Genomic DNA, 19,551 nt, shown 5'->3' on the forward strand with positions numbered 1-19,551 from the left:
GCTGCAAGTGCTGTGTCTTAGGTCTTTTTATTGTTTTTTATTATGTGTGCATTATTGATTTTTATTGTTTTATGCTGTTACACCGCTGTCTAAGGTAAGGGGAGGATTGGGCGCCCCATACATGTTTAATCCCACCACTTTCCGTATGTGCCTGTCCAAAGTCGGAAGACTGTATTCATACTCTTACAAACGCATACTATGTAGATTTCAATTTGGCTGTCTTCCTTAAAAAAATATTACTTCATGTACATGTAATAACTATAATGTTCACTCCATTACTATGTTACTTTGTAATATTATGAATATCAATTTGTTTGCTACTACTCACATACCCGAGTTGGCAGTTATGGTCTTTGAGAAATAAAAACTTGAAAAACTTGAACAGTGGTTCTCGTTTGTTGCTGTATATCATATTTGTGTTTCGTGTGTTTGTCTGTACATGAATCGGGCCGTTAGTTTTCTTGTTTGAATTGTTTTGCATTTCTCATATCAGGGCCTTTTATAGCCATATAGCGGTATGGGTGTTTCCCGTTCGGTGATCTTTTGAGTAGCTTAAGTTGGACCACTGGATGTAAATCAACCAACCAATCAAGTAATCGATCAATCAATCGACCACTCAAATGGATTTAGAACTAGTCAATGCTTCCTGACAAACATTGAAATATTCAAAGTCGGAATGGTGTTTTTTTTTCGTCACCAGAATTCCAACTGCCATTATCACTTATCTATTTATTTGTCAATTCACTCAGTCCTGCATCTAACTTCAACTTTATAAGCACATTGTTTTCATAGGTTTGTGTTTAGTGAAACCAAAAGAATTTTCGATTACCTTATATATGTACTTTAAATCAAAACAGGTGTTTGCAAAAAAAGTTGTTTCAAAGTAAGTAACTATGTACTTAGTGAAAATAAATAAAAGGTTTAACTTTCAAATTTTCAATATTGCAGTTTAATGATTTTTATTTCTTTTGCTTTACCGTGAGAAAGAGGAAAGATTTTAAAGTATAATCCTTTGTAAAGTATCTTTTGACATATAACATATAATCTGAATTTCAATTGAGGCAATTTTGAACTGGAATTAATTCAAGTCTGTTCAATTGTAGGGTAAGTGTTTTTTTACTTAACATAACTGGGAAAACTGCGGTTATATCTTTTAAAAAGTAAAATAACAAAAATACCGAACTCCAAGGAAAATTCAAATCGGAAAGTCCCTTATCAATTGGCAAAATCAAAAGCTCAAACACATCAAACGAATAGAAAACAACTGTCATATTCCTGACTTGGTACAGGCATTTTCTTATGTAGAAAATGGTAGATTAAACCTGGTTTTAAAGCTAGTTAAACCTCTCACTTGTATGACAGTCGCATAAAATTCCATTATATTGACAACAAATGTGAACAAAATAAACAGACATTAAACCGTTCTTTCTCCGCATCTGAAATCTAGCTTTTTTTTCTTTCTGGCTGTGCTTTGTCATTTAGCCATTGAAGGGTCAAGGATCAGAAGAAGAGAATGTTATTGTCCAGATCGGTAAAAATACCAATGAGCGTACGGAGGCGATTTTATTTAATTTGTTTTAGATGTTCTTACTCCTATATGATACGTGCATGAAGGACTGATAAGCAGCATATATAAAAATTTAAGTCTATGGTTTGACCGAGCCTGGAATTGAACACACTTCTTTCCGCGCACTCGAGACGACGCTTCCACCAGATGATTAACCAGTCAGCAAAAGAAAAAACGCACAATCAAATAAATACACATCCATAAACACTTTATGGATTTTGGCGCCATTTTTATAACATCATTATTGTTCACTCAGTTTATCTAGAAAACAAACTTGAGTATAAAAATGGTTTTAGTTGGAGATAAAAGTATCTTATAGCAATATTTCTCAAGATGAAATGTCACAAGATGAAAAACATAATTTCTGAATTTTTCAAGTATTTTCTGAAATATTTTTTTATGTGTTTCAGACCATCAAAAACCTACTATCAACTGTACGCAAAACAAATAACCAACAGAAACTTTGCCTTATCAATCTTTAACGTTTTTGTTTATAGTATGCATACAAAATGTAATTATGTCTGCTACAGACCAAACGTGCTCCTATAAAGATTGGATTACATCGGCTTAGAAAATGTTATTACAGTATTTTACAAGGAAATAAAAATAGCTGGGAATTACTTTCAGCATTAATACATACTTTGACAAGTTATAAATCGTGTTTAAATTTTATGGGATTCATAAATTTAAAAAAAAAATGGGAAAGAGAGAAACATTGGTGACCCTTTTTTCAATGCGGCATATAATCACATATAATCAAAAGTTTGTTCTTTCATCGTTTGTTAACACTGCAACCTTTTCAAGCCTTTCACCAAAGCAGATCTTCTGTACACAACATGTAAAGTTTATATCTTATGATTTCATATATTTTTTATATTTTATATTGCATTTTTTCAGTGTACATATGCAATCTACCCAATTCACAATAGACCATATCACCTTTCACAGCACTAGTGTTTAATTTTGTTCAACAATGCCAGGTCAGCAATACAAGCTCTTTGGAGCCTTTGATTTTTATATTGGCAAGATTATCATAAAAGGGATAATAGCACAGATTTATATTTAAAAATAAGAAAATTACACGACATAGAGTTTAAGGGGCATTAACTGTCAAATTGCTGTTCACCGATTTGACTCAAATTCTCATTTTTGATTTATAACTTACTAAAATGTATATCCAAGTTACAAAAAGTCTAAAATAAACAAGTAACAATGCATGGACTGATAATATGTATCAGCATTTCGTGTATAATATAGTCTACACGCCATCTAATTAACCATCGAGATGACCTTCAAAGACTGCCGAAGGTCATATAAACCGATATAAAAATATAAAATAGATATTGAGCACGTGCAAATGGATTCTTCTAGGGCTGTTTGATTTCATGTTTTAGAATAAACAAATATGTTTATAGTCGTTTTTACCTGTATAAGAATGTTTTTTGTGAATCAAATCAGTCATCGAAATGGTTCACCCATGTCTCACTTTCAATGTTGACATTCTTTTCTTTTTAATAGCTGAACATGCCTAATACATGCAGGCGGAAACCCAGTTGAAATAGAACAAAAGAATCGAAGCTCTTTGTTAGAGAAGGCGATAAATGCTTACTGTAATGTTTGCTATAGTAACAAAAAATTTAAAAGTTAATAGAAACAACTAATATGACAGTTTTCGACTAAATTACGAAGTATTTTATCATAAAACACCATTTGCAAAAGTTTTCAATTTATCTATTACATAATTAAGCAGAACAATTAGATATCAAGTCGACGACATGGGTGTCTATTCAGTTGGATCTAAAAAATGCATAACCTCCGATTCCTAAAAAAAAATTATCACGGACGTAGAACATATCAATCTATTTGTTCCTTAATTTTCGTTTCTGCCCTTCCATTATGTGACTCGATAAAAAATTCCAAAAAATGGGTAACACTTGCATCGAAAAGAGAAAATCGAGTGCACCTTATAATGTTAGGGTGTGTTTGAGTTGTATATTTTGTCTTGAAAACGTATAAAGCAAGAGTATTTGATACATCATATCGCTTCAGATTCTATCATTTTTATATATCAAGGCTACAGGTTGACTTTATAACATCAAAAATTCACAGTACTAAAAAATGCAATATATGGGTCAAGCAAATACCTTTCTGATGAATCACAAAAACAGAGTAGGTGTGTTCGAATAGCAAATTTTTACTTAAAGTACTTGACGACAGACTTTTAAGTTGGATCTTAAAAATGCATATCTTCGAAAAAACTTCATTTTTTGTGTGTGATAATAAGGGTTTATAGTCTTCGATCAACCACTGAAAATTTTTAGTCTGCCCTTCCACGAAATATTTAATTACAATTTTTTTTAAATGTTTATAAATTTTCGAAAATTCCACCTGACAACCGATCAGATAATAGTTTTAAGTTGACTGCATGCAGACAAGTACATTAACTGATGCTCATTAGCTAGTGTATACATTTGTCTTTTAAAATGCAACTGGCTTATAAGGATCGTAATGGTGCTATGTGGATAAATTTATCGGTTTTCAAGAGCTAAATTGGCAGCGCGTCATCTCTACAATGGCTTCCCTTTTTACAATTATAAAAATGAACTTGCGTAATGGGGAGATAATTTTGACGAAGTAGAATCCTGACTGCATGCGTAACCCATCTCAAGCTGAAGGGGTTAAATTGAAGGTCACATGAATACGAATTCAATTGAGGTTAAATTGTTAACTTGCAAGTCAATAATACACCAGCCTTGTTTTTTTTTGTTTTTTTTTAGCTTATTTTGATCAATTTGGGCCAAACAGATTGCATATAACGGAATATTATTTCAGAATTTCGCTTTCATTATGATACTTTAAACGTAAAGAATCGTATTCTAATTTTTGTCTAAATCGTAGCTAATGCCCCTTTTATATCAACTTTTATTGTCAACTTTCACAAAATATCCCAAAATATGAAATAACAACGCAAATATCAACGAGTTCTCGATTTTCATGTTGGATTATAAAAAAAAAAAGAAAGAAAAAACACGTTTTTTGTTTTTGTTTTTATTTGAATCTTCGAATACTCGTATACATTTGGTAACAAACATTTTACATTTTTTTTTCGCCAATATATTTTGTTATGTTTTGTAATATATAGATGTTCCAATAAAACAGTGCATTTATATACAATCAAGCAAATTAGATGGCAGCAACGTTCATGGCTCGACAACGTTCTTTGCCCAGCACATATAATCGAACTGGTTTGCTTTGATTGGTTGGTTTCTGTACATCGTTGTGTTTCAATTTTATCTTCGGTAAACTAAGAATGTTATTACCTTTAATTTTCGTCTTTGGTTCAATACTAATGTTATCTCCGAATCCGTTTCCGTTAATTTCGAGATCTGCTTCAAAAACTCTTGGCATCGAACAATTATTGAAAAAAGTTTTAGCATTACCTGAAATATTTTCAAATAAACTTGTTTTTGAGAAAGAGTGCCTTAGACAACACTCACAGTTTTGGACCCTTGGATGGATAATTAATGACGAAGATCTTGGTTGTTGATATTTATCGGGAAATCCACATGCCCGACACATACTGTTAGAATTGTTTCGTTCATGAGTTTTATCTTTGCCTTTATGACTTGCCTTAGACCGCCGACCAAGCACATCGTCTCTTTCAGCTAACGTTATCCTCTCTGTAAAGCATAGAAATTTATTTTCCGGTGGCTTAGCTTCCCGTTCTCCATCAGGGTCCTCTCGGGAATGATCATCATTCACATCATAGTTACCCGTTCTAAATCTCATAGAATGTCTCTGAAGCCATCGCATGGTCTCAACCTGTGTTAAATCCCTGTTTACCTGGTTCGATCTTTTCTTTTTACTATGTCGGAAAACGTTTGCATCAGATTCTGTGTTTGAATGCTCAAGAGTTACATACAACGGTGGAAACAATTTGGCTTTGCAGTATACTTTATCATTTGGTACATGACGCACAGTTTTTGTCTTTGAGTTCTTCATTTTCTGTCACGCCAACAATCTTAAAACTACACTTTGTTACTAACGTATGAAATGCCGACGTCATAATAGCATCCAGCGACACATTTCTCAAGTCTGAACTTCTACGAGTACCGGTTTATGTCATTTGAGTTTTGATATATTTAAAAATTTATCCTTTACAATATGAGATAACCATTATTCTTCCCATATCTGTAAAACATCTAACACATCATTGTCTGTCAATTACTTTAAAATTGTATAACCAACAACAAATAAAAACATTGATTTATAAAGTAACTTTTTTGAAATCGCCATCCTCGAAAAACGTTTGAATTGTATACAGCTATCTTCATGTATAATCTTGTTGACATGTCGTTAATACTTATGTATTTCGTCGATATTTAGTTTAAGCATATCCTAGTTTATTCTCTGATATGTGTTGTTACGGGTTTGTTACAAACTAATTATATTAAAGTAAAGAGGTGGCGTATGAATGTCAATGAGTGATCTATCTAAGAACGACAAAGTGACAAAAATGAGACAATTCAGAAGAATAAACTATCGGCCTGGTTTAAGGTAGTGTCAAGTTAAGTCGAGATTGGTTTATCGTTTGACGGTCTTTTTTCGAACTGGTTTGGGCCTTGGACGGTCCAACGGCTCCGGCAATATCTAAATAAGGCCATCAAACGGCAGAGCAATATCAAATTATGTGGAGGATATAATTGAAAGATGATAGAATTTGTTCACACTTGGCCAAAATGTAGTTCATATCGTAATAATTTAATAAAATCATAGGTCACATAGCTAGTTTTTAAGCTATCGGGTGTGAAAAGTTTTTTGTAAAGAGTAAACTTAGAAAAAAGCATTATGATGTAAATAGACTTAAACTAAATGATAGAATTTTAAATGAGATATGAGAAGATTGTTCCTATTAAAGCTACATAACAAAATAGGTTTTACTTATTTGGACATGCCAAGGATTATACGGTATATGGGTTTTGCTTTTTGTAGTAAGTCGTAAGCTGACCTATAGTTGTTTACACCCATGTCCTTTGGTCTCTGGTGGGTAGTTGTCTCAATGGTATCGTCATACCACTTACTGTACTTTCCTTTATAAAACAAAACTATCTGAGTTATCTCTCGTTATGGAGCATTTTTATTTTATTTTTACTAAATTTTTTTTTGCTGTATTTTGTTAACAATTTAAGCAGAAGATAAAACAGATTTCTTTATTTAAATGAAAATTCTCACAAATGCCTTTCTGTACCAAAATTTGACTTGTTCATCGACCGATCATTTGCAATCCAAGATGGCGAAAGTCTCCGATACTACTTATAATAACATAACAAAAAACAATAACAGACGGCAACCAACAACAACCAACTGGACAAAGAAAAGAAATGGGATTGTATGAGGATATTAGTCAGCAATACAAGTTAGGAGTTTGGTTTCGCATTTTGGCCCCGGTGAATTTTTCAAATATGAAAGTTATTGTGCAATAAGATTAATTATAGATAGCTGGAGAATAATATAACCTTTACAGTCGGTTTTATATGTACATCAAGATTGTTTTTGCATGCTATATGCAGAGGCGGATTTAGGGGGGGGGGGGGACCCTGTCCCCTTTTATGGAGCTATATTTCCACTCCAAACTTTGTCTAATTATCAAAATATCCTTATCGTGATTCGTCAGAGGTCTCAAATAATTATCGATACCGTTATTTTTGGGAAAAAATTAACGTGATTCGTCAAAATCAGTCGATTTTTTTATCGTCTAAAAGAAAGTGTACATTTTATCGTCATGCACAAAAAATTACCGTTAACGTCATTTGGCAAGAATTTTTACCGGTATTCGTCATGAAAGTACCCACCCCCCTTACGACCCTTTTTTATGCTCGAACTTTTCTTTTATGGAAAAAAATGCTTTTCACTAATCTCTTGCTAGATGAGTGTCAATGGGTTCAGAAAAGTATCACTCAAATGGATTGAAATTCTACTTTGGATTAAATTTTTGGGGCATTTGTGACATCCCCCCCCTTTTTGCAATATTTTGTATCAAATAAATGCAGATTGTTGCCATGGTTACACCAAAAAGATTATATTTCACCGTTAGACATCAAAAATATGTAAGTTGCTGTTTCCATGAATATGCACATACATGACACAAACAGTAAGCAAGAGAAAGAGGGTGGTTAAAAATTATAAGTGTCAATTTTAAGTTTTTTTCCTAACTGTGTATTGCTACCTTGTGTCAGAGAGATTATGAGAAAGTTTCATCAAAATCTAGAGTGCGAATTAGGAGAAGTTGCGGATACACGATGATGGTGAACTTGATTCATGTCAGCACCAGCCATTAAGCACCAGCCCTTAATGGCTGGTGATATATCATTACGATATTACATCTACTGTACTTGCAGACTAGGTTACCGACTGGATACTTTCAGCGAGGAATGGAGGTTTTAAGTTGACTGTAAAATGGAAGCCCCGACAGTCTGAATGAGCAAATAAAAGAAAACAACTCAAAACTAGAGGCTCTAAAGAGCTGTGTCGCTCACCTGCATCTTCAACAGTGGTCACTTTTTAGTAAAAACAAATCATTATTAAAGGGGAATAACTCTATTAAGAGGTTACAGACTATTTCAGTAATGTTGACATATTTTTAGATCTTATCCTGCTGTTAATGTTTCCTTCTAAAATTTCTATTTATCTATAATAGTATTCAAGGTGATAGGCAAAACATGCAAAAAAATGTAAAAAATTATGGCTTAATTTTAGATCGTGTCTTGCTGATCATTTGTGCTATTCTATCTGTTACAGTTTTCAAGATAATAGGCAAAAAAAATAGGTGAGTGGGTGGTTACATGTGAAAAATCGTCATTATAGTCAGGGCAATAACTTCAGTAAGACCCCGTTTACACTTGTAAAAAAGATCGATATTTTCTGAGATCGATCTTAAAGTCTAATGTAAACGGGAGAGATCGATCTTCAATCGGACTTAAAAAGTCCACCTCCAGAGGTGGTTTTAAAAAGATCGATCTTATTTGAATCGATCTTTCTTCAAGTGTAAACGCTAAGATCGATCGCGATCGATCTTTCTTCGAGTGAATGTTATATTTAGATATGAAAATAAATCTGCACATGTTCCGACGGCAAAAACACACGTGTTTAAAAACGATGGATGGGATAAGAAAAGTAAACATAGATTCGGCCGTTTTTGGATCATTCTTCTGAATCGATAAATTCTATTTCTTTGCTGCAAATCCTAATCTTCAAACGCATTGACAGTTTGTTTTAAGTAATAGTGTTCTCACACATTTCTTTGCGGTTTAATGACTAGTGACGTGTGAACCAAAAAGATAATTGATAACTGCATACGAAATTCCAATGATCCAACAGTATTTTCTCCATAATTTTGCAGTGCATGTGTGATAGTCCGCGCGAAATGCACACGTTATTATTCTATTCTATTTTTGCGATTATTTGTTAACGAAATGTAAAGTAATCAGGTCAGACCAGTTCTTTTTATGTTGCAGTGTAAACGCACTAGATTAAATAAGATCGATCTCGATCGATCTTGCTTGTGCAAATGTAAATGCGAACTGGTCTTTTTAATATCGATTCAATTAAAGATCGGTTCAATTTCGTACAAGTGTAAACGGGGTCTTAGGAATTGACTAACGATTTAGGTCATGTTGACTTATTTGTAGATATTGTCTTCCTGGTCATTTTTGCATTTTAAGTTTCTATCTATCTATTATAGTTTTAAGAAAATAGGCAAAAACACAAATAATGGTAAAAATCGTCATAAATTGCAATAACTCTAATAAGGAGTCGACTAAAGATTTCTACTATGTTTTGACTTATTTGAATTATTTGTAGATCCTGCAGTGTTGATCAGTTTTGCCTTTTTATATTATAGTTTTTAAGATAAAAGGCACTTAAGCCAAAAAAAAAAACTCCTATAAGAAGTCGTCTGACAGTTTTGACGTAAATATAGGCCGTGGCAATATATAGAACTCAACATTCTGAACATTCACGCCTCTGTCAGATTTTCCCTTTTTATAGCGGTTTTCAAAAATAATAGGCAAGAGCTCTGAGCATAGGCAAAACTTGCATTTTACCCCTATGTTCTATTGTTAGCAATGTCGGCCATCTTGGTTGGCAGGTAGAGTCATCGGACACATTTTAAAACAAGATACCCTAATGATGATTGTGGCCAAGTTTTGTCAAATTTGTCAACGGAGACGACGCCGACGACGGACGCCAAGTGATGAGAAAAGTTCACTTGGCCTTTCGGCTATAGGTGTGCTAAAAAGGAGTTATCATAGAAGAGATTTGAACGGAATAACCGCAACCTAAGCTTTTCTTGCTAAAAGTTCAATAAATTCAAAAAAGAGATAGGAAATTGTCGCTCTTGAAAGTGCCGAGGATATTGCAAACCTGATGAGAATGGAGACACCACCCTGTCCACGTAGGAAGAATTGGCACTGGGGTCACCGGATGTATTAGACACTGCATGGTGAAGGCGTTTATCCACTGCAGTCATAACGTCTGAATGCCCACCCTGCTCTGCAAGTTCTATGGCCGCACGAACGGTCGGAGAAGATGACTGTAACAGACAGATGGTGGAAATTTATAACAGCAATCACCTTAGACCTTTCACATTAAACATATCTGTTTGAAGTGAAAGAAGAAGAATGTTTTCTACTCGCCATCACAAATTACCTGAAGCCATACAATCAGATGTATATGTTGACCAAGCACAAAAAGCACTGTTTGCTATATACAGAAAGAGCATATTTAAATACCTATTGATATTCAGCTGCAACTTTTTGATGCTTTGATTGCATATGTATTCCTCCTAGTTTTTGGGGGTTCGAAAACAAACAAAATCTTGAAAACAATGCATCTGCTGTACCGAACAAATATTCTTGCGATTCTGGTTAGTAAACCAAACGTTAGGGTTTACGGGAATTTGGTCCTTTGTATTTCTCTCTAAAGCTTCGGATGGCGTCATTTAAACGAACAATTAGAGATTAGATATAACTTGATATTGACTGGTAGGAAAGTACAGAACAACTCAGTTCTATCAGCTTGGTTATCATATATATGGAAGATATATGTTTACCAGGGGTGAATGTTATGCTTTGGTCAGACCAGAGTTTTGTTTTGAACCACAATTATTTAGATAACTACACGTGGGAAACTATTATATTTCTTATCTTCGAAGTTCAAGCTTGAAGCTACATTCTGAGACTGGTAGATGGGCAGGTAATCCACAAGAAGATAAATAATGAATATAATAATGAGGGAATAGGTGATGAGTTTCATGTATTGTTTACTTGTAAATGCTGATATTTCTACTCTCGGGTCAAAGTTTATACCTAATCATTATGTCATAATCCCAAATATGAATACATGTTTTTGTCTGCTTTCTTTATGTTACATTCAAATGCAAAAGAAGTTATCAATTTTCGTTAAGAAAATTATGAAAAACAAAACTAGATGTCTTTTATATCACACGATGGTTTTGTGATTTTCTGTTGTCTCGCTATGTATTGTCTATTGATTGCAATTAATAATATTGGTATCTGTCTGAGGTTATGAACAAAATTCTGAATTCAACAAGGAGTTGCATGTAAATCGTAACTTGATGGCTGCGTGGGGTTTCTTGTATTACTGTTTTATCGTTAGCACATTTATTGAGTATTTTGCAAGAAAAGGTGAAGAAAAGGCAAAAAGCTTTATTCCGCAAATCGGATTATCTTAGTCTTTTCGAAAAAAAAAAATGGCCTGTCTATCTGAATAAATGATACATACTTTATAAAAAAAATGTGAATCAAATTTTTAAAAAATTCAACCGAGAGTTTCACCAGTAAAATTTGATAGTTAACGAATAAAATCTGCGATCAGGAATTGAAGAATTCGTCATAAAAAATGTAGACTTTGTGAAAACGAAATTCCCAAATTCGCTATTATAAATATTACATAATTACTATCTGATATTACGAATTAAAAAAAAAACCAAAAAAAAAACCATTATAACGTATTTATTCAGTAATAAATTAGAGAATGAAAATAAAAATGAGGATTGTAATCCGTTACTGCAAATTATATACTTTATTTGAAACACTCAGGCACATATATAATATAGATAATTCGTATTAATATTTATTATGTGTTTCTGTCATAACTGAGACTACTATAACACATATAGTAGTCTCATGTTATAAGATTTTATTACAAATACATTTTTGACAGGTCCCTACAAAATAGGTTTTCATGTATAGCCCTGTAATATTAATGCAATAAATTTAACAGTATCTGCAAATATGTAAAAAAAAAAAAAAAAACAGAAATGGGTTGTATTCAATGTTAACTTTGTTTTAATCATTAGATCTCATGCATACCATATTTAAGATTATTTTAATTATTCAATATATGTATGGTGTCCCGACTGGGGCAAAATATTTCCATAACTTCCTTAAATCAGTATACTTATTGTTTGCAATGTTTCAAAATGTCTTGAAGGTAAATAAATATCTATAATTCTTTGGATTTTTTTTCACCTGTTTATGGTTAAACCTGTAAAGGCAAATCTGATCTTAATCTGTTATTATATACAGCCTGAGGTTTTGAAAGATCTACATCGGCAATTTAAAGGTGTTTATTTTGAAAAAAAGATGAAATTCCTGTTTTTTTTAAGATTTAAACATTGCATGATACTGGGCAGTGTATGTTTTATACCTTTGTATGCTTATGTTTTATCAATTAATATGTTTGGTGGAACGTTTTACTATTATAGTAAAAATAGTGACGCTTTACGTCTTACCTGGCACTACTTTCATTGTTATGCAAATTATAATTAATGTCGTAGACAGGTATTCCTCCGCCGTCTATTGACATACACAAATAACATGGCGACTATGAAAGTACCGCTAAGTTTTGTCCTCGTGGAATATTACCTGGATTATTTCGTAAAATATTAAGAAACTGGACTAGAAAAAAATATTTAAATTGTGTTACAGAAGATCAAGATTTTTAAGGGTATGTACATTTTCATATTATCGTAAAAACTGAATGTTTATCATGCACATGACGGATGGCATCACCGTTCAGGTAATTATCGATTTTCCAGGTGAGTCACGTCGATCTTATAGACGCCACCAAATGAAACCTAGCTTGTTAAATAGCGATTCAAGATCTAAACTTGCTTCAATATATATAATTTATATTAATGTATATATAAATTATTTTATTATTTGTATGAACAAAAACCAGCAATTTGTTTACAGTGTAAATATTTTTTTACGCGGAATAGGTGTTATTTTGTAACTTTGACCAATATAGAATATATATATATTATTTGTTTCTTTCCTTTTTTCATATTATATTGAAAATTGAACTAAAAATATAATACCATGTGTTGGTTGGTCATTAATGTGACGCCAATGTTTTTAACTGAACATAGGTGAAAGGCATTTGTTGTCGGTCCCTTTGATGGTTAATTACTATTACATAACAGCAAAACATTTCTTAGCACTAATTGGATTATTGCTTTGATTGTTTGTATGTCTATTAATTGTGCAAATTACAGGTAAAAGATAAAAGAAAACATAATAAGAAAATAAATATTTAATGAATAACATGCTTGGATAAATTCTCTATATCTAAAAATAGTCAGAGAATCTGTCTTTTATGACACTTAGTATGAAAAAGAACAGGTGTAAAATAAGCTTCCAGAAACAGATTAATTTTCAGATTTGGTCAGTCTTTATCAGTGGCAAGAGTAAAATGATCTGATGGATTTTATCACAACTCCAAGTGTCATTTTATTTATATAGAATGTAGGTAATATATAGATATTATAAGAAACAATAAGTCCTTATCACAGGTCTGTCATATAGTGTATTGTTAAGTGTGAAATGTCACCACTTGTGGCCATTATACATCTGATGTTTATTTGTATATCAATTTAGTTGGTTAATTTATACCTGCCAAAAGATAATTGTATTATCTCCAAGAATGTCCTAATTACTCAAAATGTCACCAGTTAATGTAAAAGTCTGGTAAATTCTGTCTAATCCTCCAAACTGTAAATGCAACTAAAAAAGATTTAAGAATCTATTATATAAAATTCGTAAGGGTTCCGCGGAACCCAGTGTCTCGCCTACTTTTGCTGTTAATCACAAGCTCAACAAAAATGAGGAAAAAAATTAATAAAAATATTCCTCTCTATACTTTCTTTTGATTGTAAGTAGCTTCTGTCCAAGTTTGGTAAAAATCCAGGATAGTTTATGAATCTAATAAATGTTTTAAAAACTTAAACTGCAGACTGTATGTAATGTTAACTGGAAAAAAAACTAAGTCCATTTATAAGTAAAACACAGAAAAAATGGAACAAAATTTTAACAAAATTTCCTTCTAGATACTAGCTTTTAATCATAAACAAGCTTCTGTCCAAGTTTGGTACAAATCCAGGATAGTTTAAGAAAGTTGTTAAAATTTTAAAAACTTTAACCACAGAGTGAATGTAATGTTAACTGGCAGAAAAACTAAGTCCATTTATAAGTAAAATACGGAAAAACAGGAATTTTTTTTTTACAAAATTTACTTCTGGATACTATCTTATGATCATAAACAAGGTTCTTTCCAAGTTTGGTAGAAATCTAGGATAGTTTAAGAAAGTTATTAAAATTTCAAAAACTTTAACCACAGTGTGAATGTAATGTTTCCTGGCAGAAAAACTAAGTCCATAATTTATAAGTAAAATACGGAAAAAATGGAATTTTTTTTTTACAAAATTTACTTCTGGATACTATCTTATGATCATAAACAAGCTTCTGTCCAAGTTTGGTAGAAATCCAGGATAGTTTAAGAAAGTTATTAAAATTTCAAAAACTTTAACCACAGAGTGAATACTTGTGGACGCCGCCGACGACGCCGACGGAATGTAGGATCGCTATGTCTCGCTTTTTCGACAAAAGTCGAAGGCTCGACAAAAATGAAGAGAACTTATTTTTGTGTGTGGCTTTCCAACACTAGGATAAAAAATTATCCCCAGTTCCTGTAGCAAGCTCACAGACTGTGTGTAGTTTGTAACCAATTAATTGGAAAAATCTAAGGAATGATTTTGAAAATAAATTATCTCAAATGTCCCCTCATCCAATTAGGATCAACACTTTTGCTTCCAAAAGACTTGAAGGGAATGGTAATTTATTGAGCGATGTGGATAATTACATATATCCAAACAACAACCCACCAAATGCATAATTGAAAATGAAAAGATAAGAATAAAACCAAACAACATCTTAAATGAAAACAACTCGTAAACAATATGGATGTATGTGTCTTATGTAAGTTAATAGTCAATGGACAAAAGGTATGAATGGTAACCAACAATATATAAAAAAGCAAAGCACCACAACATACCTTAATGAAACAAAATTGGATTAAAAAACAACCAAAAATTTTCAACAACAACACACTAAACAATCTTTCAGAATAAGACGTAGACTCACAGTTAAAAAAATAAAGCAAATATACTCAAACTGACTAAAATAGGCATAAACATTAGTAAACTACAAAAAGTTTATCAGTTTTAAATTTGGATTTTAAAAAAACCACAAAAGTCCAATTCAAATGCCAACAATTTTTATCCATGTTTTTTTAATTTTTATACTCAAGATCTTATGCTTTCAAAAACTTTTTTTGTAAATCAAGGCAACACGACTATGTCAGAAGTTTCAAGCATTTTAACTTGCAATGTAGTGTTGACTCTAATGTTCTTTGCATGGGGGAATTGTCCAAAGAAAAGATTTTGTTTTGCAGATAAATTATCGCATGAGATATTTCTACCATAATACAGAGACACTGACCTGTCAGGCATATATGGAGATGGTAGATTACCTACATAAATATTACTACAAGTTCTATACTATAATTGAATTAAATGACTTTACTTCTTCATAATAATTCATATTTGATATAGATTTTAAACCATTTATTTGTCATCTTTTGGAACTCATTACTTTAAGTTTTGTTAAAGTGCCACTAAACTATACAAAAAACCAAATTGTAAGCTGGTTGACAATTAGGGTCAGGTAAATTTGGAATATTGCCAGATTTGTAAAAGTTGTTTACACCTGGGCTCATCTGCCATGTTTACTTACCTACATAGGTAGTAAAAATTACAAGGTCATCAAACCTTATATGGAAAGATTATGCAAATAAACATGGAGCTCACTACATAAAGGCCTAATAAAATCTAAAGTTTCCATGTATAGTTAAAATTACGAAGATAAATGTATTCACTTTACAAATACAGTTGTTTTACCATCTACTCACAATGAAAGCAACAACAGAAATGCATTAGTACAAAGTTACCTCCCATAAATTATCAAAAGCTACTTTATCTACAGTGATCACTAGACTGTCAAAGCTGAGGTTGTGAGTTCAAATTTTGCTCGTGGCAAGGTGTGTTTGACTCCAACCTCAAAAGTCTAGGATTGACTAAGGTGTGTTGTTCTCTACAGTTACTCAAGCTTCACCCACGGCACCAATATAAACTTGCTGCCATGATACTTGGTGTTTCTTCAAAAGTAGTGAAAGTGGCATTAAACACCAACAACCAATCAATCAATCATAGCACAAGTTCCTACATGTATGTTAAAATGTCCTTTCAAGCTGACACAGAGATCAGAAATAATCCCTACACTGCTGCTTATTGTTCAGATACAGGTACCATGGCTGAAGTAACTAATAATTGTACTGAACTGATATGAATAAAAGATATGTACATGTAGGGTGTATATATGTCTATGAAACAATAAGTTGATGATGACAAGACCAGTTTGACAATTAAAAGTAACAGTACCAAGACCATGCAGTATAGGTCTGAACTTTTTTTATGGAGAATAATTCTTTCCAGTCAGGTTATTTGATAGCGAATTCTGAAGGGAGACCTTCCAAACTCTGTTCTGATTCTCTGGCGCCTGCTTTTATAATCGTTTTGCTTGGTTTTCATAAATTATTGCTGCTATTATGAATAAGTAACTGCAACATCTTGTTTTCCAGAACTAGATCTATTAAGAGCATTGACGTACCAAAATAGGTCAACATGTCACATCTCTTAAGATGTTAGTAATAGTTTAATCTTCTAAACAACTTCTCATTTTTCAATTTGAACACTTTCTATTGTCATTTATTACAGATATATGATTTACAAATAAATCAAAACTCAATCCATTTTGGTTTTATGTCCCGTAAATTTCCCTATGAAAATATGGCTTAAATATTGGCCATTTATTATAAATTGTGACTGTCTTCCTTTCTATATCACTGTTTCAAGTATAATCAGGATTTAATTGATTGTGGGGAGTGAGGGGAAGTGTGAGCTAGGAAGTGAGTCACAGCATTCATTGTGTGGCTTATTCTGCATTTACTCCACAGGTAAAAATAAAGGTGGAAGATTAAAAATACTTTGAACTGAATAACCCATTACTTTTTGTTTGACACCTGAGTTTATTTACATTATATGTATTGAATTGATTCTTATCATTTAGGTAGATAGATATGTTTTTGGAAAATTGTTCATCTGTAGGTGGGTAGAAGATTTAATTTAAATGGCTTATATATGAATAATTACTACTGCATTTAATATCCTGGTTCCTTGTTTGAAAGTGCTTTCTCTTTTGGATATATGTGATACCCGGAATAATGTATAGTTTAACTTTTATATTTAAATGTTTTTATGCTTTAATCATATTAAAAAAAATGATTTCGTATACATTTTGTAAAATCAAAGGAGAATTTGTTAAATTAAATAAAAGTTTTGAACACTAAACTTTTAACTACATGCAAAGACCTTTTTCGATTAATCTGTGTTAAAAATCTTTTCTTTATTTGCACTCACTCAGGGTCAGAAACGTATATCTTGATATATTCATTTGTAGAATGGACTTTTCTGATAAGTTTTAATTTCAATTTGACAACTTCATACAGTTACCAATGATAAATAATATAAAAGTATTAAAATAGAGGTCAGGTACATAAGTAAATTGTCCAAACTTAGATACTAAACAATGTCCTATCACTACTTCTCGCCTTCAGTGGGATGACCTGCCTCGTTTTACTAAGCTTGGGAGGTTTTATAAAGATAGCATAGTTGGTGTTGCCATGCATCTTTTCTTAATAGAAAATCTTACTAAATCCATGTTAAGTAGGAAGAAATGAGTTGTAAATTATTTTTAATTCAATTAAAAGTTTGATTAAGATAAAATTATTAAATTATCAGATAATATAATATACCAGTCAAGATATTACACAAGGTTTTAAAGGGGAGATAACTTATAGTTCCTAGATTTTTATCATAAGGATTCATAGATATTTATATCAATTGTTTAAAGGTCTTGAAGAGACATATTTAAAAAAAAAAAAGCTGAAGAAGATTGATTGATTGTTGTTTGTTTGGTGAATAGCATGAAGATGACATAATGTTATGGACTAAATGATGGCAAACATTGAAGTGGATGTTGTGAATTACAATCTGACTTGAAAAGAAATAAGTATGTGTAGATGCTTTTTTAAAATATATAAACCAATTCAATGGACTGGTGATAGGGTGCTCACTTCAAGTGTGGGAGCTCCTTGGTTCTATCTCATGCTGGGTTGAACAAGAAGCTTTTTAACTAATATTTGTTGCTCCTCTGTCAAGCACGCACCATTTAGATTTAAGAGGCTTTTCAGCTTGGACTCAGGGTTACGTTTGATATGTCTTACTGCTGACTATTACTTTTTGAGGTAGCAAGTTAAGATTCCACCTAAATGTATTGAACTAGTAAAAAGAAGCAACCATTAAATACTTATTATTCAAAATATTAGATTAAGATTCTTGTGCATATACTAGAATCAAGAACTTTTCGCCTTTCTAATTTTATTTTAAGGAGTGAATCTTGATTCAGGTCATGAACACAAATTCCATAAAGGTTAGGAGATCATTGAAGCAGAGTAAAGTTATGAATAATTTATCAAGCATCCTCCAATATAGGATTTTTATTGTGCAACCGATCTGTTAAAAACATGAATAAATTTGACTCATTTATAGAAAAAGGTTAATTTAAACAACTATGATTCCATTTATATGATTTACTGTGATATTATTAGCTTGATATTTACTAAAGATACATTTTTATGTTAAAATTAAAATGTACAATTTTACTTCATTTCAGAATTTTAAAGACTTCATGCATAATAAAAAAACTTGGACATTTTGTATAAAGTTTATAATAAATTGGTATGGATAATATGGAAGGCCCCCTTCCTCCTGGAAAGCAGGGCGGTCCTAATTGGTATGACACATTGGACCGGCATCAGAGTGTACAGTTCTCAGCAAAAGGTTTAAGAAATGCACCAGGAGAAAATAATTGCTTCCTAAATAGTGCTGTGCAGGTAAGTCCTTAAATTTACAAGTTACCTCATGTAATGTTTTGCTGTTACAATACTGGCCAAGATTAAGGGGAGGCTTGAGCATTCAGAAACTTGTACAATGGTTAATCTCCTTCATAAAATTGTTAAAAAATAATATTTGATGTAGAAAAATTTAAATGTACATGTTTTGATTCTCTAAAGAAGGGAATGTCATGTGTAAGAAACTATCGAGGTTTTGTATATACCAAAACATTGGTTTGAATAATTTATCCTTCCATAATACATTTGTATCTGTTCATCGACCAGTATTTGTATTTTTCTGAATTTTACTTCAGAGATTGAATTTTAGAATAAAAAGTTAAAATGTATAAATGTCATACATGTAAAAGGCCAAAGAATCAAACTTATATCTTAAAATATTTTCCAATTCACTTATCATATTTATATCCTTAAAAACTCATCTACATCCTGCTGAGCTTAATATATATTATATCTTAAATTATCTCCCTTGTCAGAAAAGTTAAATATTTTGTATATTTTACCCCCTAGATTTGTTTTAAAAGGATAACCTTGTA

At 31.9% G+C, this 19,551-nt stretch overlaps 1 protein-coding gene across 4 annotated transcripts in view; it reads left to right on the forward strand.

Annotated features, from left to right (window-relative positions):
- Positions 1–12,432: 12,432 nt before the first annotated feature.
- LOC127707697 (uncharacterized) overlaps positions 12,433–19,551 on the forward strand; it is a 34,091-nt gene continuing 26,972 nt past the window's right edge. For all 4 annotated transcript variants that reach the window (XM_052212365.1, XM_052212367.1, XM_052212368.1 and 1 more), the window contains exons 1-2: positions 12,433–12,595; positions 18,778–18,997. In XM_052212365.1, coding sequence (XP_052068325.1) covers positions 18,845–18,997 — 153 coding nt within the window. In that variant the 5' untranslated portion in view covers positions 12,433–12,595; positions 18,778–18,844. The remainder of the gene's footprint in view (positions 12,596–18,777; positions 18,998–19,551) is intronic.

Source organism: Mytilus californianus, unplaced genomic scaffold (assembly GCF_021869535.1).
Source record: "Mytilus californianus isolate M0D057914Y unplaced genomic scaffold, xbMytCali1.0.p SCAF_7, whole genome shotgun sequence".
Lineage (NCBI taxonomy): Eukaryota > Metazoa > Mollusca > Bivalvia > Mytilida > Mytilidae > Mytilus > Mytilus californianus.